The sequence below is a fragment of the Serinus canaria genome, chromosome 6 (genome assembly GCF_022539315.1).
Source record: "Serinus canaria isolate serCan28SL12 chromosome 6, serCan2020, whole genome shotgun sequence".
NCBI classification, from domain to species: Eukaryota; Metazoa; Chordata; class Aves; order Passeriformes; family Fringillidae; genus Serinus; species Serinus canaria.
The window spans coordinates 21,436,980-21,457,347 of NC_066320.1; the positions used below are offsets into that span (position 1 = coordinate 21,436,980).

The 20,368-nt window shown below is 55.9% G+C and overlaps 1 protein-coding gene across 2 annotated transcripts in view; it reads left to right on the forward strand.

Annotated features, from left to right (window-relative positions):
• The window catches only part of SLIT1 (slit guidance ligand 1), a 60,577-nt gene that overhangs the window by 29,468 nt on the left and 10,741 nt on the right, over positions 1–20,368 (forward strand). For both annotated transcript variants that reach the window (XR_007777906.1, XM_050976329.1), the window contains exons 5-20: positions 13,951–14,022; positions 14,163–14,234; positions 14,635–14,706; positions 15,030–15,193; positions 15,589–15,736; positions 16,215–16,286; positions 16,556–16,627; positions 16,732–16,803; positions 16,923–17,066; positions 17,214–17,377; positions 17,491–17,514; positions 17,960–18,104; positions 18,242–18,316; positions 18,544–18,687; positions 18,947–19,090; positions 19,197–19,363. Coding sequence is in view for 1 of the 2 variants with exons in the window: in XM_050976329.1 (XP_050832286.1) it covers positions 13,951–14,022; positions 14,163–14,234; positions 14,635–14,706; positions 15,030–15,193; positions 15,589–15,736; positions 16,215–16,286; positions 16,556–16,627; positions 16,732–16,803; positions 16,923–17,066; positions 17,214–17,377; positions 17,491–17,514; positions 17,960–18,104; positions 18,242–18,316; positions 18,544–18,687; positions 18,947–19,090; positions 19,197–19,363 (1,751 nt within the window). In the remaining variant the exon portion in view is untranslated. The remainder of the gene's footprint in view (positions 1–13,950; positions 14,023–14,162; positions 14,235–14,634; positions 14,707–15,029; positions 15,194–15,588; positions 15,737–16,214; positions 16,287–16,555; positions 16,628–16,731; positions 16,804–16,922; positions 17,067–17,213; positions 17,378–17,490; positions 17,515–17,959; positions 18,105–18,241; positions 18,317–18,543; positions 18,688–18,946; positions 19,091–19,196; positions 19,364–20,368) is intronic.

A 20,368-nucleotide genomic window follows, 5' to 3' on the forward strand; every position in this document is an offset into this window, starting at 1 on the left:
AATTAAGGAGTGATTAGGAGAGCATGTGTGTGTGCAGTGTGTCTGCATGCTGGAGGGAGTGTGGACGTGGTGCAGTAGGCCATGGGTTGCAGTGTGTGCTGCAGGGTATCGACACAGCAGGCAGTGCAGCAGAGCGTGTGGAGAACCCCCAGCCCAAGGGTACTCCAGCGTCAGGCAGTGTTACCCTGGTACAAACTGCAGCATGGGAGCTGTAGCAAGGAAGGGGTTGAGTACAGCTCTCATTTCACTGCAGCGGAGCATCCCTGAGCAGGTGATTGATGCCAGCATTAAAGGGTCTGGGAATGTGAGCCCTTGTCTCCCCCTCACCCTTCCCCTCCCTGACTTGTCTCCAGCTGTGCAGCAAATACATGCCAGTGAACTTGGATAGTACCTTTGAAGTGTGAATTTCAAACACACTCTCTGTCCTCATCCCCTCTCCCATGTCTGATGGGATGCACAGGGAGCAGCAGGAACACCAGGCACATGAAACAGCCCTGTTCAAAGCCTGGCACTGCAGCTTCCACTTGCAGGTTAAGTTTGCAGGCAATTACCAGGTGGTGTTCTCTGCCTTAGCTCCCAGCTTTTTCTCTTGCAAACCGCCTGCTCTCTGCTCTGCTTTTAGGGGAAGAGCCTGGCACCAGAGCACACATGAACACCAGAGCACACAGGAACTGTGTTGGGCTGGGCTCCTGCCTGCTGGGCTCCTGCCTGGTCCCCCGTGCCCCCTCCTGTGGTCCTCATGGCCTCAGCTCGGCACTGAATTAGGCTCACACCAAGCCAGAGCTGAAGACTGAGGAATAGAAGTTTTCTGTGCAGGGGGCAAAGTAAGACAGCAGCACTTTGGCCCTTAGTCATGAGGAGGAGACCAAACCCAGCCCTTTTTTCCTCCATCTGCAGTTTGGCTAGAAGGGTGTAGTGGTGCTGGCTCATCCCGTGCTGGATCCCAGGGTGCTGCGGGATGCTCATGTGCTCAGCCAGAGCTGTGGCTGTGTGTGCAGGGGGAGGATCCAGCCCCTTCCTTGCGCGAGGCAGAGGCGAGACAGCGCATGTAAACTCGACTTCACAAGACATCAAATGTCCTGTGGTCGGATGGAAATTGGCTCCTGGAGCTCCTTTCTTATGACACAGAGCAGCTCCTGGCTCCTGCTCCCCCCTCAGAGAGTGGATGGGCTGATAATATGAGGAAGCGCCTGCTCCCGTTCAAGCCACTGTGCCTGGGATCTCATCTCCAGGCTCACTGACAATTTGCATTAATGTTTGCCTAACTAAGCAGGAGCCCTCTTACATCCTAATCACCTTTGCTGGGGGGCTCCCATGGCTCATGGGGCAGCAGGACTGGCAGAGGTGTTTCTACTCTGTCTCCTTTGTGCTTCAGCAATCTCCAACCCCCAGAAAAAAAAAAATCCTTTGCCAGGAGAGTGGGCCCTTTTCTCAATTTACTTGAAATGATGTCCCGGATTTCTGTCCAGCCAGGTCCCTGCATTGTTCCTGAGAAGGATTTCAGTGTGGGAGCTGACTAATTTGCAGTATTTTACATATGTAATACGTTGTCAAAAATGCTTTTAAATGCCTGTAATATTTAATTAGGAGGCAGATTTCAGCATATTAGGTAGGAATGGGGCTGTGTAATTAGTTATTGATGATTTAATATCCATTAAGTCAATTAACTAAAAGCTGGAGACAAGCTCCCATGTATGAATGCACCCCATTTTGGGGCTGTTCTGCGATGCAGCAGGGTTGTGCTGGTTGTCTGGCCTTGGAGCAGTTTGTACCCATCCAGGACTGCTGCAGGGCTTTCTCCTCCATGAGAGCCGTTCTGCATGTCGGGAACACCCAGCCCACAGTCCCAGCTGCAGAAGGACATCTGGTCACATCTCCAGCCGCTTCTTGCAGGGCCTGTGACATGCTTGTCTCTCAAACCTGGTATTTCTGGTCTCAAAACTGATATGGAATCTGACAAAATGTGAATCATCCAAGAGATGTAAGAGCAGGCAGAGTCCTGGGCAGACTTGAGTGTATTTTTAGACAGCACGTGTTGGAATTTGACTGTTTCATAGGGATAAAAAGGAGTTTTTCAGATCTGAGTGCTCTGGCCATTCTGGGAGCCCCACTACTGGCTCTGCATTGCATTGCTGGCCTTCCCACAGCAGCATAGGAAGGAAGATAAGGTCAGGCTGTGCTGCACAGCCCCTGCTTGACTGTCCCATCACAGAGGACCACACTGGGGGTCCAAGTCCTGTGTGTCTTCATGAGTCCCTTTATCCACTGCTGGGAGCTCATGGCATGCTCATGCAAACAGGATTAGCACCTTATCCTTCTGCTGGCCCCAGCCAGCAGCCATGGCTCCTGCTGCACCTGGAGCCAGTCACTGGGGCACTCCAGGAGCGTGGCTGTCTCTGGGGACACCAGCACCCAAAGCTGCGTCTGTAGCTCAGCCATGCTGCCATGTCACACTCATGCCAGTGATGATGACTCATATTCCTCTGCAGGCTGCCCTGAGATGGCTCCTGCTGTATCTGGTGGTGGGATCCCAGTTTGCAATGCCCCCACTGAGAGAGATAGGCACCCACCTCCCTCCAAGGGGGCTGGTATCTGCCCAGCTGCACTGGTCTGGGTCTTTCCCCCTATGTGGGGTTTGCAGCCAGGACACCACTGTTTGGGAGATTTCATTCTCCTTTTTATCCTGGCAGTTGGAAGCAGGGGAGCCGATAATGATGAAGGAGTGTAAATGTCAGCAGGAAACCAGCTTCAATCAGAAGTGTTAAAAATAAACCTGCCTGGCCTGCTCTGGCAGGGGTAATCAGCCTCAGCAGCTTCTCTCCCCAGGTCCTAGAGCACAAGCTGCAGCTGTGCCAGCAGTGCCAGGCCACCTGAGCAGCTGTGCTGGAGACTTGCTGCAACCTTGGCAGCTCCAGCCTGGCCAGCACCTCTCCTGGAGCTGTGAGGAACAACCCCCCAAGCCAGCCAGGGCGAAGGGTCCCATGCCCTCTTCCCAGGCAACATCCTCACTTTCCCCTCTGTGGAGTTCCTTTCTGCAATCCTGGCTGCTCTTGAGCTCAATCAGGCTGTGGCAGGAGGTGTGGACATGCAGGTAACACAATCCCCAGCTATTAAGGCACAGCCACAGGGCAGAGTCAGCCATGGGCTCTTGGGGTCACAGAGCTGCTTTCCCCACTGTGAGTCAGATGCACATGGAACAAATACAGGAGGCACATTGTTAACCCCAAAGATAATGAACCTCAGGGCAGTTTTGAAAAGGGGTGTGGGGCTGCTCCATCACCTGAACTTTAATACAGAAATTGAAGATCTGTGTGAGACCCCAAGGTGCCTACAGACTCAGGGCCAGCACTTTTCAGTCTGTGCCTTGTGGATGGGTGCTGCTGTTGGTCTTGATACTTCTCCAAGGCTCCACACATGCATGGGTCGGGGAAAGGGAGGAGCACCCAGATGTGGCTCCAGCAACTCATTTCTGCCTCTCCAAAACAAGGAGGGGCTGTTGATCCACAGCACAGGCAGGTCCATGGGTGGGAGCTGCAGCTGTACTCACTACCTGCAGGCAGAGGTGTCCCCAGACCTGTGGTGTGGTTTTGTGCCAGGGGCTCTTCAAAGAGCAGCTCTGTGGAGGGAAGCCTTGTGGGCTGGGATGCAGCTCCCAGTCCCCTGTGGCATGAGAGCCACAGAAGCAACCAGGTTGCTGGGTGCTGCTCTCCCAAACCCCCTCCCAGAGCAATTGTTACTGGGGCAAGGGCAGTCCCAGCTAGGGCCAGCCCTGTGGCAGGGCTTTGCTGCCTGCCTTCCAGCAGTTCTTATCTTGGCTTTAATGTGTGTCACACAGATGGAGTCTCTTTATCTTCCTGATGGGTTTTCCCTGTGTGTCCCTGTGCCTGATTCCCATGCTTGGGTGCTCTTGCAGCCCCACATTCCCTCTGCTGTTTTCCATCTGCCTTTCCTTCTCCTATCCTGGCTGCTTCCTCCTAGCCCTGTGTAAAATCACATCTCTTTTACCAGCTGTTGGGCTCGATTTGAGATGTCCCACTGGCTCCTTCCTGGCTGCCTTTCATCCTGCAATGTATCTCCCACTTCTCATCCCACTGCTTGCCTCTCCCAAGAGCTTTCAGGAAGTATCAGGCTATGAGACATAAAAGTTTTACCTTTCTGAGTGCTAGGGCCAAACATGAGGTGTGTGAAGGACGCTTAGTCATGTCAGGGCATCTCGCCAAGTTCTCCAGCTGTCTTACAAGCTTCAGCCTCGGTTTCGGAGCATCCTCCAGGCCACAGGGAGTTCACTTTAGCTCTTCTTAAAGCTGAGGCCAGTTGCTGTCCCAGGACCTGTAAAGCTGAGGAGCAGCATCAGAGATCCACAGCATCGCTTCTTGGCTCACCAAGATCTGGGACAGATCTGGGACAGCCGAGACGCAATTCTCAGCTTGGCTCGGCCTCATTCACACCTCGGAGGAATCCAGGAGGGCTGGCAGAGCTGGCTTCACACTTATTAGCAATTAAAAGCCTCAGAGCCTGGGAGTCAATTAGCTCGGGGCTCTGCAGTGCTGCAAACCCAGGGGATGAGCCTGCTAACCAGAGCTGCAGCCAACTCCCCACAGGGCTCAGCGCTGGCTCACCAGAAGAGCTATTTGCTTTTTCATTTACACCTTGGATGAGTGTTGCAGCATGGAGTTTGGGGTATCTTCTCCGGTGTGAGCTGCCAGGCAGGGAGCACACGCTGCATGCTGCAGGATGTAAGGCTTTGCAGCAGGTAGGCCTGGAGCCTGGCACTTCTCAGGGCATGGCACAGTCATGCATGGGGTAAGGGGGGACTGACCTTGTCCTAACTGCCACAGAGCTACATGGGAGGGTCTTGCTGTGGCACACTGCTGTCTGCTGGAGGTAGAGCCACACATGGTCTAGCAAATCCCTGTACCACCCTCAGCTCACTCTGTCCCAGGCTCTGGAGCTGCTGGGCTCCTCTGATTTGCTGGGCATCCTGGAACATGTGGGTCTGTGAGTGCTGAGGTGCTACACTCTGGGCAGCAGTTTCCCTTTGCAGGGTTGGGGGGCCTGGCGTGCAGCCCTGGGGAAAGGGACATCTCTGTGCCTTTTATTTGCAGCGTGTGGGGAACATGCTTGAAATGAGCTGAGGTATGCAGATGTGAAGCAGGCGGGTGCACAGGCTGGAGGGTAGTGTGGTAGCAGGAAAAACATGCTTTGGTGGAAGGTTCATGCAGGGATTTCCCACTACTAGAGGGTAAGACAAGAAGCAAAAACATGAAAGGAGGGAGGAGAAAAGATTTGCTGAATGTGAGGGCTAAGGGGACTTGGAAGTCATGAGAAGCAGGGATGCAGAAAAGCAGGAGACTGTGCAGCAATGTTGTCAGTGGCTGGGTGCCTTGGTTCCCAGTGGCAGTGGGACACAGAGGCTGTGAGCCAGGCAGGTGCAGTTTTAACACTCAGTGTCCAGCCAGACACTTGCTGGAGAGAACGAACGCTACCCCAGCAGACAGTGAGAACCAGGGTAGATGTGTCAGCCACAGAGGAGGTCCTTTTGCAGGAAATGACAGGCTGGCTGCTCCCACAGGTGGGTTGCAGGACACTCCCCTGCTCACCCTGGGCTCTGCCAGACCACATGGCACTGGACACAGAAGGAGCTGGGGCTCTCTTAAGGCACTTTGGGATGCGGGGGAGCTGATGGCGATGCCTTAGCCTCGTGTTAGTTCCCCTTCCTGCCGATAACGAGGTTGCAGGAACAAAGGGACACTGTGGGGAGGGGGCGGTGACAGGCACGCAGGGTTTGCAGCTTGTTATTTCACTTGTGTTTCCATTAAAGCTGCTGCTTTTAACTTGTTTCAATCTCTGAAGAGGCTCCAGGGTGCATAGCAGATGCTTTATTCCCCCTCCCTCCCTCCCTCCCACCCTCCGTCTTTTCCTTGGCCAGCTCCCCTTGTTCCCATAGCATCCCCCTTCCCACAGAGGCCGAGTCCCTAGCTCTGGCACCGCAGCTCAGCCCACGCAGGAGCCGATCCTTGCTGGGGCTGGACCGGAGCCACTGCCTAGGCACTGCCCTGGCAGAGCTGCTCAGCAAAGCCTGGCTCCTGCAAGTGCCCTCCCAACATACATCACCCACTCGCTGGGGACATTGCACTGTCTTCAAATTCCCCAATGCCCAAACAAGGGGCTGCTGGTGTTACCTGTAGTGTGTGGACCCACATGCCTCAGCATTCCTGTGATGTCCCCCCAGCACGCTGACACTGGGGTGGCACCCCTGGGTGATACCAGCCAGAGTCACTTGCTGGTATCAGTGGGTCGTGGCATGGTCAGCAGTGTCCCTTTGAAGCCACTGAGGTTTATGCATGCCCTGAAATGTTTTGCTAAATCAACACCACCACGCTGGGCCTGGGAGTCCTCTCACTAACTGTTGCCATGAGCATATGTTGGCTTTACACATGCTTTGCTCGTCTGTCCAAGCAACAAACCTCTCCAGCTTTAATGTTTTTGGAAGCATCTCCATCTCCTGGGAGAGAAAGAACAGGGCCAGAGCCTGGAGTCGACATGGCACTTTGAGAAGCCTGGGGAAGGCAGGGTAGTATGCATGAAGCATTGCTCCCTGCTCTGTTCGCTTTTACATTTTACTGTGTGGACACAGTGCACAGGCAGAATTTGTTGACAGGGCTTGTGTCACTGAGGTCTGAGACACTCAGCACATTGTGGTGTCAAGTTGTGTTTTGCCTTGCTGCAGCAAAGGATTGTTTTGTCCTTATATATAAGGCTTGGCAAGGAGGAGCTCTCTGATGCATTGCTTCCACTAGTGCTGAGAAAATAAGAAGAAAAGAAATATTACAAGAAGCCTCAGGTGGGATTAGGGTCAGCTCTCCTAAGAGAAGTAATTATTTATTTTCACTTGAACCACAGTGGATATGACCTGGTGCCAAGAGATGCTGAGGATGCTGGTCACTTTGGGAGGACTGTCCCATGGCCCCTGGAATCGTATCAGCCACCATGGGTGGTGTGTGAACAGGTGATGATGTGGGTACACAGCCCGTGCACAGGGAAAGGGACACTCAGGGCTGGGCAGCCTGGGTGATTCAGAGCATGGGGACCCTTTATCTTGCAGGTGGGGACATGAGGCCTGCTTTCCAGCAGGAATGGGGTAGAGATATGCATGTAAGGGCATACACAGGCCAAACTCCCCATCTTACTGAGGAGCAATGAGAACACAGGGCAGGAGAGGTCAGTGGTGGCTTTCAGCTGGTGTGGTGACTAGAAGGATGGCTGGTTGTCTTAATCTCTAGGAACCCTGTAGAGACACCACCCTGCCTTTGCACAGTGCTTTGCTGTGCCACAGAGATGTCTCCTGCACTGGATTTAGTTGCTGCCAGCATTCTTGTCCCCTCTGTCTTTGCTGTCCCTGCTCCATGCACCCTTTCCCAGTGCCTATCGAGGCTGTGTATGTCAGGAGGCAGTTTCTGTGGCTGCAGGTTGCAGTCTCCCCCAGCTCACTGCGGGCTGTGGCAACCAGAGCTAGGAGGATAATGAGATCTTAATAGTCCAATTATATCCCATCGATTTACTCAGCACGTAATTGTTGGCGGCTGGGGCTGCCTGATGAGCCGCTCCACTCCGGCTGCCAGCGGGGAGGGCTGTGCCACCCCGCCCAGCCTGGGATGCTCCTCACAGCAACCAGCTGCTCCCCCGTGGACCCCTGTAGGAGCAGCACCTCCCTCCCCCACTTCCAGCTCACTGTCCCCCTCTTCCAGGAGGGGGCAGTGACAAGTGTGACAGGCGGAGATTGGAGCTGGGATCCTGGTACCCTGCCCTGGCTGGGCATTCCAGCATTGCCCTGACCCCAGGCTGATGTCCCCCATACTGCCCTGGGGAGCAGAGGGGTTGTGCATCTCTGCCTGCCACTAAAACAGGCTGACAGAAGTGACTCCTGGTGGGTGGCAGTCCCTGCCAGCAGAGCAGTGGTGGAGCCATTGTCCACACAGCCTGCACTGGGCAGGGTAACAGCTAACAGAGATGTGCCCAGCTGGTCTCCTGGCAGCAGGAGTCAGCTCCCGAGCATCCACCTGCAGGTGTTCTTGCCACAGCAAGGCTTGGCAGGTGCATCTCTGCACTTGGCTTCTATTAATTTTCCTTTTGAGCTGGCTGTGGCTGAGAGATGCATGGACTTCTAATTTGGAGGATTCACTCTTAGTTGTGATTTGAAGCTTGCCTTTGTGATTGTGTCAGTCATCCCTTGTTCTAGCATTGTGAAAAGGAGTAAATAATGTTCCTTTCCCCCCTTACCATGCTGCTTTGTGCCCCGTCCCATTCCCTCCCATTTCCCCTTCTGCCCCCTGCCAAAGTGCCTTTTCCAGAAACCTCACTGTGTTTCTCTTGAGTGGCAGGGGCTCACGCTGAGCCCACCACGCTACACCTTGGCTTGTTTGTCCATGCATCAGCATCTGCCATCCCACCTTGTCCTGTTCAAACACCCTCAGCCCCAGGGCTGGGGTTGCAGTGGGTGGCAGGCAGCAACAGGCAGTGGCAGGTAGCACACAGGCTGTGGCCTTGGGGACAGTGGAGTGAGATGGGCTGAGGGCAGTGGGAGGTCTGTCCATCTCCCTTTAATGGACAGGATGGAGTGATGCCAGCAGCTGGGCCAGTGGAGCCCATTAAAAATCACAGTGTGACATAATGCTGGGGGCACGCCACAGGAGCCTGAACCTGAGACAGGGCTGTGGGCTCCTGCTCAAACTGGCACTGCGGACTGGGGCAGGCGACACAGTGGAAAAAATTCTGCCTTGTTGCCCTGGCATCCTGCTGATGAAGAGGAGGGGTGGCTGCTGCCCATCTCCAGCAAGCAGCTCCCTGAGGCATGCCCCTCCTTGGGCACTGGGTCTTTGAAGCACTGGGGACTTGTGTGCATCACCTCAAGTGGATTGTGTAGCCACACGTGGCATTATGGACATGTGGGTGACACTTCCCGCAGCATAGGGCTGCAGGTGCTGATGCTGGCACAAGCTGTGGGTGCAGCAGCTCCTGCCCTGGAGTGGCAACAAGGAGTGCAGAACCCCTGGGAGACTCTGGGCTGTTCCTACTAATGCAAGTGCTGATTAGTGTATTGATTTTTAGTAATGCAGGAGTCTTACTGTCCCTTCAGCTCACCCCTTGTCACCTGTCAGGCAGTGAAGGTGGTGGTGTGAACAGCTGTCAGCCCTGTCTCTGCTCATCCCTCTGCCCTGGACAGGCTGTGCTGGGACAGACAACATGTGCGGGGTGAGCTGAGACACACTGGGTTGCTTAATAGTTGCTGGTGCCACAGTCCTTGCTGGGGAAATGCCGTCTGTGCTCTGGCTCAGCTGCCTCTGGCATAGCACCACTGAGGTGAGGCTGGGATCCAGGGAGCACTTGTCCCAGCCTGAAACACAGTGCTCTGCAGAACTGGTGGCTTTGGTTGCCTTGTCTGCTCGAGGCTTGGTGGATGGTTTCTGTGGCTGAGCTGGTGCCTGCAGTGACTGATGTCAGCACTGGTGGAGTGGAGCTGCTGCAGCAGTGCCTGGTGTGTGAGCTAGGGGCATGCAGTGTTGTGCATGTTCATTGTGAGAGCTGTGGGCTGGCAGAGGCTGAAGCCCTCATTATGAGTTTTCAGCACCGATGCTGGGGAGGAAGCAAGGTAAAGAGAGGAGGAGCCCCCTGCACTTCACCTGCCTGGAGTTGGCACTGGTACTGGGCATGCTGGCACTGCCAGGGTGGAAAGTCACTCACCTGGCACAACGTGGCCCGCAGCCCTCGCCGTTGTGCGGGGGACATGACACGGGCTGCAGCCTTGGCCCGGACAAGGTGCCCGCGTGGCTGCTGACACCGGGCAGGCTGGACCTGTGCACCACCAGCGGAGCCAGCCCAGCGGCGCTGCCAAGCCGGGCCGCCTGGCGAGGGCAGCGCCTTGCCGGAGGCTGCCAGGCCGCCCCGGCGCTCTTGGCAGCGGGGGGCTCGGCGGACGCGGGGCCAGCGCCGCTGGGAAGCAATTACCTCCCCGCTGCGTCCAGCCCTAATCCCCTCACACGGCTCGCAAGGAGCCGGCTCGCCAAACAAGGCTCAATCAGGTTAAAGTGTGAAGTCAGGATTAGCCAAAAGAATGAGAGCGTGGTAATAGCTCCGGCCTCCTTGCCCGGCCGCCGCAGCCCTGCTGCGGCCCCCTCCCTCTCGCCCGCCCTCCGGCCCAGCGGGCTCTTGCCGGGGAGATTAAGGCGGCTGGGGTTTGTTTGCCTGAGTGGGCTCCCCACTGGGAAGCCATGTCGAACAGTTTTGCTCGGGCGCCCCGCTAAGCGCCGGGCAGGGCGTCGCGCTGGGGGGTTGGCTCCCGCCGCCGAGGCCCTGCCAGCCCCGCGGGGCCGCGGCTGCGCCTGGCTCCTCGCCGAGGCTCCCCGGGAACCGGAGCGGTGCGATGGGGCTGTGGCTGCCAGGAGAGGCAGCGCCGGGACACCTCCTGCCTCGCTATGGATACCGCGCCGACAGCCGTCACACACACAATGGGGCAGAGCGGCCGGGTGTGAGCAGGGGAAGCTCCTGAAATCCCGATCCCTGACCACCGCCATCCCTCTCACTGCCCTGCCAGGGAGGACTTGTGTGGATATAGTCTGGCCATGAGGCTTTTGGGAGACTTGGAAGAAAAGTGGGTGCCTGCCTTCTTGCCATCACACAGCTGTGGGTTGGAGCTGGCTGCTGCTGTCCTACAGGCATCTGCTGGGTCAGAAATCCATGTGGGAGGTGAGCGTGGTGACAGAAGTGTCCTCCATCACCTCCTCACCCCGTTATACTTTCCCTTTGCGCCCCTGGGACTACCAGAGCCCTCTGTACCTTGTGGTGCGCAAGGACAAGCACTGTGATTGGGCTGGCTGTTTGGTAAATGCCTGGATTGCACAGCCAGGAACTCTTAAAGTTGGAGCTTTAGAACAATACCTGGTGTGAAACCAGAAGAGGCAGTGAGAGTGACTGTGACAACTCCCCCTCCTCTGCCTGTGCCTGTCCGTCAGCTGGTCCCCAGCGGGGCTGTCAGACCTGCTGGTGCCCGTGGTCACCGCTTCAAGCTGGCGGTCCACGTGCCTTGGCAGTGACACTCTTGTATTCAGCAGGGCATGAGGTGGCCCTGATGCAGCCGCCGTGGGTGCTGTGAGTGGCACGACAGAGCGAGGAGAAGCCATGCCATCTGCTGTTTCTTCTGCGCCAAAGTGTAAAGCAAACATAGCTGGGAGCTATGAAACACCAGGAGGGAAGGGGCCATGCCTTGTTCCAACGCCGGGCCCGAGGATTCCACAAGCCAAGCATGTGTTTGTCCTGGTGTTGTCAGCTGTGTAATTGTGCAATGCAATGTAAGCCCGGTGCCGGGGCCTTGCTGAAACCCTCGCATCCAGCGTCTGTCCCTCTTGGCTTTGGTACCCCCCACGGCAGCACTTCATCGGTGACTGTCACAAAAAGCTGTGAAGGGGAGAAGCCTCGCAAAGTCAGTTGCAACCTTCTAGCAACATTTCCCTCGAAAGCTGCAAATGAGCAGCTTGGAGACAGACGCTTGGGTTTGCTCCCTGGGCGCACTGGGACTCCCATGTGCTCCAAGCAGAGAAAGGGAGCGAGCTTTCCATGGGGGAACCAAACAGATCACAGACAGGACCTGCCTGGGCGGGCAGTGCCAGAGCTGGGAGAGGGGTGCAGAGCAGTGAAGTGTGGTGCTCACCTCTGTGAGGGTTTAATGCTGGCAGGCATCTGCCAAGAAGGAATGCAGTGTACTGAGTGCTTTGCTAGAAAGAGTGATGAACTGCACCTGGAGGGTTCATAGAATCATCGTGTGGTTTGGGTTGGAAGAGAATTAAAGATCATCTAGTTCAAACACTTGGCCATGGGCAGGGATGGCACCCACTGGATAAGGTTGTTCAGTGCCCCATCCAGCCTAGCCTTGAACACTTCCAGAGATGGGGAAGATCCACAAGTTCTTTGGACAACCTGTTCCAGTGTCTTACTATCCTCACAGCAAAGAATTTCATCCTTACATCTAATTTAAAACTCTGCTCTTTTGGTTTAAAACTGTTCCCCCTATCACTGTCTGCCCATGTAAAAAAGTTGCTATCTTTTCCCAAGAGTTTTCTAAGGGATTCCTTGTGGGAGCTCAAAGAGAAAAGAGGAATTGGTGCAATGCTGTCTTTTTCTGAAAGGTCAGTGCAATTCCTGGAGGTCCCCAGGCTCATTGCATCCCCAACAAAGCATAAGGAGAAGAAGTTTGTATTTGAAGGACTGCTGGACAATTGGAGGCTGCTGCAGGTGTCTGGTCCTTTCCCTTTGGAGAGGGTGAGGAAACCCTGATCCCTCGTGGGCGGTTCGGGCAGAGTTCTGGGGATAGCCGGCACAGTCAGGGCAGGCAGCGCAGGCAGCACGAACCGCAGGGCAGCCTGGCAGTGCCGCCATGTGGGTTGCTGCGAAACTGCGCCTACTGCTCGCAGAGGAGCTGGGCTTGTTCTTCTCCAGAAGCCTGGGCAGTTCCTGGGGCAGCATCTCCCTTCCAGTGCCCCGGCAATGATGCTTTGCCAGCCTGGTTTGGTTTCCCAGGAATGACCCAGAGTGATGCACAAACTGTGCAGGGAGCAGGGGCTGGTGCATCACACTGGACTGTATAGCATCTCCTTGGTGGTCAGGCATCCCACTGGAGGGCTAGGCAAGCCCACTGTCCTTTTGTTTTCCTTTTCCTCATGCAGCTGTGCAAGTAATGCTGGTGCTTCCCTCTAGGATCATTTTCTCATTGTGTTAGTGAACTTTCAGCTGGGGTGAAGTCCCAGTTTGGAGACCTCATGGTGTTTTGCAAAGAGCTTGTGTCCATTTGTTGAGCCCACTTTTTTGGAGGAAATGAGGGCATGGGGAGGAACGTGGATGCTGTGCCTCCATCCTGACCCAGTCCAGCTGTGGGGTACCAATAGCAAACAGGCTTTGTTATGTTGAAGCAGAGCTAGATGAGCACTATGTGTGAAGTGCTGACATCTATGGACACCCTAAACCACGTCTTGGGGCAGGGATGGAGATGTCTGTGTAGCCTGTGTAATTCTGGGGACATTTAATCTGTGTGGGATACCCTGGTCCTCCTCCTCACTCATCCATGGACTTGCATAGGGAAAATGCTATGTTGTCCCTCAGTTTACCTCTGCCAGGAAGGAGATGGGAACTTGACCTCCTGCCCCAGGAGTGGCTGGAGGAGGACTGTGCTGGCACCCCAGGATGGGAGCAGGCAATGCAGTTGCCAGCCAAGTTTGGAGGAGCTGCTGACTATTAAGGTGGGAGAGGGAATGGCTGTTTGGGAGCCGTGGAAATTGAAAACAATCAGGTTCTCCCACAGCTGAGCCAATCTACCCAGACCCTGCTTGCAGTGAAATTTGTGGTCTTCATAGTCTTTAAAAGCCAGCCCAGGCACGATAGGGGATCTGACCTGCCGGCCCTGCAACACAGAGCCCTTGCTGGCTTGGCATGCCCTGGCATTACAGAGCAGGTGATTACAGAGACAGTACCCTGCAGTGATGAAGTAAATAATGACCTGATTATTTGTGCCCTCTGAAGTGCAGGTCAGGCTCCATGGGAATGCCTCCTGGAGCCACTAAGTGTAATTACCAGTTAATCAGCAGGGACCTGTAATTATAGCAGTCAGAGAGCATTTAAGTATGGAGGGTTTTCCCGGAGCTGTGCCAGTCAGCTGTGCTTGTCAGAGCCAGGGACTGTAGTGCCCAGGGAGCCCCAGTCACTTTGAGCCAACATGGATGGAACCAGACTTGCCTCAGAACAGCCAGCAGAACAGTGGTCAGCCAAGGACCTGAAGCCAAATTAGTTTGTCAGAGTCCCCGAGGGATCACTGAGTGCTGGGGCATATCCCTGCCTGTGGATGCCCTGCTCCCATCACACTTTGCAGACACTGCCCATTTACCTTCCTGCCTTTTTCTTCTGCAGGGACCTGAGTGAGAACTTCATCCAGGCCATCCCCAGGAAAGCATTCCGTGGGGCCACCGACCTCAAGAACCTGTGAGTCCTCCAGTGTTGGGCATGAGGGAGTTTGGGGGCAGGTCCAGTGGCAGCAGGCAGCAGAAGTGATCAGGAGCACTGGTTGCTCTCTGCCTGGGCTGTCCCAACAATTCTCCCTTTTTTCCCCCTTTCTCCTGCAGGCAATTGGACAAGAACCAGATCAGCTGCATCGAGGATGGGGCTTTCCGTGCCCTGCGGGGGCTGGAGGTCCTGTAAGTGACTGGGGACAAGGCTGGAGCCTCCAGTCTGTAACCCCATGAAGGATGAGGGTGTTCTTGAGTCCCCCCTCACTAAGGTGTTGTCCCCAGCATGCCATTTCTCCCTGGGCATGAGCAGGGGCTGACCAGGGTTCTGGTACAACTGCTGCAGAGCTGTGCTCCAGGGCTTGATCCTGCCCCTGAGGGCCACCTGGGTGCCACTGGCTGTGGACAGGAGAAGCCTGGAAAGGACAGCAAGTCCTGCTGGGGGTTCCCAGCCTGTAGTTCTCCATCCATTTACCCTGCGCTAGATTGCTCCCAGGGATTAGTGCCACCTAGACCATCTCATGTGCCTATTTACACCCTGTCTGCCCTGACCTTCTTTGCCTGTTTGCCCTTCTTTGTCTTCCTGCAGGACCCTGAATAACAACAATATCACTTCAATTCCTGTGTCCAGCTTCAATCACATGCCCAAGTTGCGGACGTTGTGAGTGCCAGGGCCGTGGTGGTGGTGGGAGTGGCCTCCTAGGCTAGAGTGGGATGTCCCCAGCTCTGCTGCTGGTGCTGGTGGCTCAGTAGTGCTGGGACAGCACCATGGTGAGGGAATGGAGGGGACACCCTTGCAGAGCATCCCCAAATACTGCCAAGCAAGGTGGCCTCGGCAACTGTCACAGATGCTCTTCAGCCCCTCTGTATCTCCCTCTGAATCCCCCCAGCCTTTGGGATGAGCCAGGCTGGGGCATTCAGAGGGCAGAGGGGTGGGCAGGAGCTGTGCTGTGGCTGCTGACTGCTCCATCCATCCGCCTGCAGCCGCCTGCACTCCAACCACCTCTTCTGCGACTGCCACCTGGCCTGGCTCTCACAGTGGCTGCGCCAGCGCCCCACCATCGGGCTCTTCACCCAGTGTGCTGCTCCCGCCCAGCTTCGCGGCCTCAACGTGGCTGAGATCCAAAAGAACGAGTTCAGCTGCTCTGGTGAGGGGGCAGAGGAGGTGGTGGGTGCCAGGACAGGGCCATGGACCAGGGGGGCAAGGCTTGTGCCACCAGTGCAGCCCATCTCTACTCCCTGCCATGTGCCCCAGCTCGGAGCCACAGAGCCCATGCTATGGGTTCATCTCAGGTCAGCACAGTCCTTGGTGAGGGGAGAGTATGGGGACAGTGCCACCCTATCAGTGTGACAGTACATCAGTCTGTGCCTTTGGAGCTTTTGCAGGGGGCTGGGGTGCACCAAGATCTTATGCACCCACTCAAGGGTGCCATGAACTGTCCCTGCATGCTGAACTGTCACCAGGGTCCCTTCTTCAGGCTGCTGCCACATACTGGCCTGGCTCAGCTCTTTGCAATTCCAATGCTGGCTGCTTCCCTGGCAGGACAAACGGACTCAGCTCATGCCCAGCTCTGCAGCTTGTCCTCCGGCTCCTGCCCAGCCATGTGCACTTGCAGCAATGGCATTGTGGACTGCCGCGGCAAGGGGCTGACGGCCATCCCTGCCAACCTGCCCGAGACCATGACAGAGATGTGAGTATGGCCCCACACCATCACCACCAGGCTCTGGGTGGCTCAAGAACACAGGAGCAAGCCCTGCAGCAGGCCTTCCTTGCCCTTCTCTTACTCTGCCCAGATTTAGCCCTGGATTTAGCTGCATTAAAAATGTAAACAGAGAAATAATCTCCTTAGAGGAATCCAATTACGGTGCAGAGCCCCTGCTGGGACAGTGCACAAAACATGTGGGAGGCAGGAGGCACCCCCAAACCTGAGGTGCTGGGGAAGAGAGGTGCTTCCTCCACCCCAGCCACCATGGTTCCCAAACCCATGGCACCTATCCGTGATGGAGAAAGCCCCAGCCACAGGATGCAAGTTGTCTCTGGGCAGAATATTTCCACTCTTGTGGGATAACTTACTGCAACCTTAGGGGTCCTGCAGGCCCAGCTCTGTCAGTGGGGTTCTGGGGTTTGGTAAGTCCTAGAGCCCTCATGTCTCCCTATTCTCTTTGCAGACGCCTGGAACTCAACGGCATCAAGTCCATCCCCCCAGGAGCCTTCTCACCCTACAAGAAGCTGCGGAGGATGTAAGTGTGCAGCCTCTGCCAGCTCACCCTGAACCCCAACACCCTTCACCCTACTGTCCTCTGCTGAGAGCTGACAGGTGTGGGGCACCTGCTGTGACACGGGTCACAGCAGGTGGTCTTGGGGTTATCCAAGACCCACGGGAGGGGGTCTTGGATAACCCCAGCTCTGTATATTGGGTCTTGGGGGTGGTCCCCTGGAACTAGCAGAAGGATGAGTACATGGGACAAGAGAAGAGGGGACCAGGCCACCTTCTTCCTTTGGGTTTCAGAGACCTGAGCAACAACCAGATCTCAGAGATCGCCCCTGACGCCTTCCAGGGGCTACGCTCACTGAACTCCCTGTAAGTGCTACACTGGTGTGGGTGGGATGGGGTGGGTGCTGTACTCCTTAACCATGGCCCACACCTCTCCCCCCATCTCTCTCACACTAGCCTTTCTTTCCCAGGGTGCTGTATGGCAACAAGATCACGGACCTCCCTAAGGGTGTCTTTGGAGGACTTTTTGCCCTGCAGCTGCTGTAAGGCACCAGTGGCTGTGTGGGATGATTTTCAGGGACATAGGGAAGCAGGACTGAGGTCCCTAGCACCCATGGAGTGAAGGGGTGTCCCCAGACTCACATCCCTCCCTCCCTGACAGGCTTCTCAATGCCAACAAGATCAACTGTGTACGGGCCGATGCCTTCCAGGATCTGCAGAACCTCTCACTGCTCTCTCTGTATGACAACAAGATCCAGAGCCTGGCCAAAGGCACGTTCACCTCCCTGCGGGCCATCCAGACTCTGTGAGTGTCTACTCCAGCTCCTGTGGCTGGGCAGGAGTGCCTCTGGGGGAAAAGCATCTCCAGTGCTGGACTGCTGATCACCCGCTGTCCCTGGCGGTGTGTCACCCGCTGTCCCTGGCGGTCTGTCACCCACTGTCTCTGGCACAGGCACCTGGCCCAGAACCCTTTCATCTGTGACTGCAACCTGAAGTGGCTGGCAGATTTCCTGCGTGCCAACCCCGTGGAGACCAGTGGAGCCCGCTGTGCCAGCCCCCGGCGCTTGGCCAACAAGCGCATCGGCCAGATCAAGAGCAAGAAGTTCCGCTGCTCGGGTGAGAGCTGTCCCCAGCCCTGTCACAGGCGTCCTGCAGCACAGCTGTCCCCAGCCCTGTCCCACCCTGGTGTCTGTGTGCTCAGAGGGCTGATGTGCTTTTTTTTTCTACAGCCAAAGAGCAGTATTTCATCCCAGGTGAGTAGAGGAGCTGCACACATGTGCATGGGTGTGTGCATGGTGCCCTGTTGGCCAGGCTGCCTGCGGGGATGTTGTGCCAGAGCCCTGTGGTCTGGCCCAGCAGAACCACGTTTAATTTCCCACATGCTGGGTACCAGGATGTGTTGTGGCATCTCCCATCCTGCCGTTATCTGGATGGGCACAGAGGTGTCCCCAGGGTCCAGTTTTGTTTGCAGGAGGTTGGTGGGCAGGGCAGTGCCCCGTGTACCCAGGAAAAATATCCTTGTAGATAAGCTACTTTGGGCATGGAGAAAACTAATATGTGCACAAGGGCTGGAATGAGGGGAGCTAGGGAAGAAAATGAGACCAGGTGGGGATGTGGGAGGATCAGAAGGAGAGCGGGGAGGTACAGTCCCCTGTGCCTCTGCCTGTGGGAACCCACACTGCCTTCACCATCACACAGGGACAGAGGATTACCAGCTGAACAGTGAATGCAACAGTGATGTGATCTGCCCTCCAAAATGTCGCTGTGAATCTGGTGTGGTCGAGTGCTCTAACCTGAAACTCACCAAGATCCCAGATCGCATCCCACAGTCCACAGCTGAGCTGTAAGAGTCTCCTTTCTCACTCTGCTTTCCTTCCTGCAGCAGGCACCTTGCTGGCACTGGGGTTTGGCTTGGGGTTTGGGCTGTACCAGGTACTTTGCAGGCATCTCCTCAGCTCTTTTCCCTGCTGCCCACTCCAGGCGCCTGAACAACAATGAGATCTCCATCCTGGAGGCCACTGGCATTTTCAAGAAACTCCCACATCTGAAGAAAATGTGAGTATTGGGCAGGCACAGCCATGTCAAGAGTGCTAAGGGCTGGGAAGGCACATGGGGGTCCTGATGCCAGGGCAGACAAGGGCGTGAGATGGAGGGCATGTCCCAGCCTGAGGGTCCTCTGAAGGACTGGCATCACGGGATGCTTAGTGGGATCTGGGGGAGGCAGACTTCGGGATGAGGTCAAGGCAGAGCCCTCATCCCAGCCTGCTTTTCCCTCTTTGCAGCAACCTCAGCAACAACAAGGTGTCAGAGATCGAGGATGGGGCATTTGAGGGGGCATCCTCTGTCAATGAGCTGCACCTCACTGTCAACCAGCTGGAGTCTGTGCGCAGTGGCATGTTCAGGGGCCTGGACGGGCTGAGGACACTGTGAGTCCCTTCTCCTCCATGAGCACCCAGATGGGGACGTCCTTACTCCTTGCCTCCTTGCAGGGCCAACCCAGGATGCCTTGCCCACCAGCTGGCTGCATCCAGTGCTGGGTGGGGCAGGTTTTTGCTGCTCAGGGACTTGCTCAGGCTCATTCTGCTGCCCAGCACTGAGGTGGGCACAGCCTGAGCACTGCTAAGGTGGGTTTCCCCCGTGGTGCCTGCCTGTGTTGTAGGTGCCCTTGTTCTCTTCCCTCTGCAGGATGCTGAGGAACAACCGCATCAGCTGCATCCACAATGACAGCTTCACAGGGCTGCGCAGCGTCCGCCTGCTCTCTCTGTATGACAACCAGATCAGCACAATTGCACCGGGTGCCTTTGACACGCTGCAGTCCCTCTCCACACTGTATGTCCTGGGCCTGGGGAGATGCCCCCAGCCTGTTCACGTTGCTGCAGGTCCCCTTGCCTGGTGGTTGTTCAGGTGCTGCCCTTGTGCTCTCTCCTGTGTGCAGGAACCTGCTCGCCAACCCCTTCAACTGCAACTGCCAGCTGGCCTGGCTGGGGGACTGGCTGCGCAAGAGGAAGATTGTGACAGGGAACCCTCGGTGCCAAAACCCTGACTTCCTTCGGCAGATCCCCCTCCAGGATGTGGCTTTCCCTGACTTCAGGTGTGAGGAAGGTAACTCATGGGCCCTGCAGTGCCAAGGATGAGGGGAGATGAGGTTGCTCCTCCCAGGATGGCAACCTGCTCCTTGTCCCAGCACCGTCCTTGCTGCCAGGATGTGCCTGTGGCCAGGGGTCACTCAGGGGGCCCCAAGAATGCCCTCCCCTAATGATACAAAAGTTTCCCTTCCTGGTACTCAGCCCTTGGGCACTCAAATACCCACTCTGAAGCCAGAAGAGGAGTTTGCACCCACTGCACCTTGGGGGCTTTTATATGTAGGTGGGTCCATGCTGGCAAACACTGTACCCTGGGTGCTGACAGGAGCAGAGGTGTAGGCAAAACCCACTGCAATTCATCCTGCTCCTTCCCTTCTCAGCCTTGCACATGCACTGGAGCTGGCAGTGGGCAGATGGAGCAGACAGGGAGTGTGCGTGGGGAGAAAAATCTCTTTTTATATATATATTTTTTTAATTTAGAACAGCTTTTGAGCCCTCTGGAAAATATTTACAAACAAACCATCCTTTCTTCTGCTTTCCCTCCTCCACCCCGTCAAAGACTGAAGGGTTGCATCCTGCGCCTTTCCTAGCAGTGCGAGATAGCATACGGTTGTCCCAGGAATGCCTTTCCTTCAGGATTCCAGCATCATGGCAGAGAAGGGGAGCAATGCCAGCTGCTCTGGCTGCTCAGCATAGGCTCCAACTAACCTGTGTCTGGGACATGGGTGAAGGAGGTTATTTCAGGAGGATTTGCAGTGCTGAACCCCTTCTTCTATGCCCTTATCTGTGTTATCCCTCTGACTGCATTTTGCATGAAGATGGTGAAAATCAGCAGCCTTGAGCCTGTTGGTTGTATCCACACCAGTGGAGCAGGTGATTTCTGGGTGCAGGAGCAATTCCTGCACTGTTAATTCCTGACTGATATTGCCTACAAAACCCTGCTTTGGGGGCGGGGGAGGATGGTTAGCATGGGAGGGGAGCCATCCTAGGCTGGCACAAGGCTTTGAATCTGGCCTCACACAAT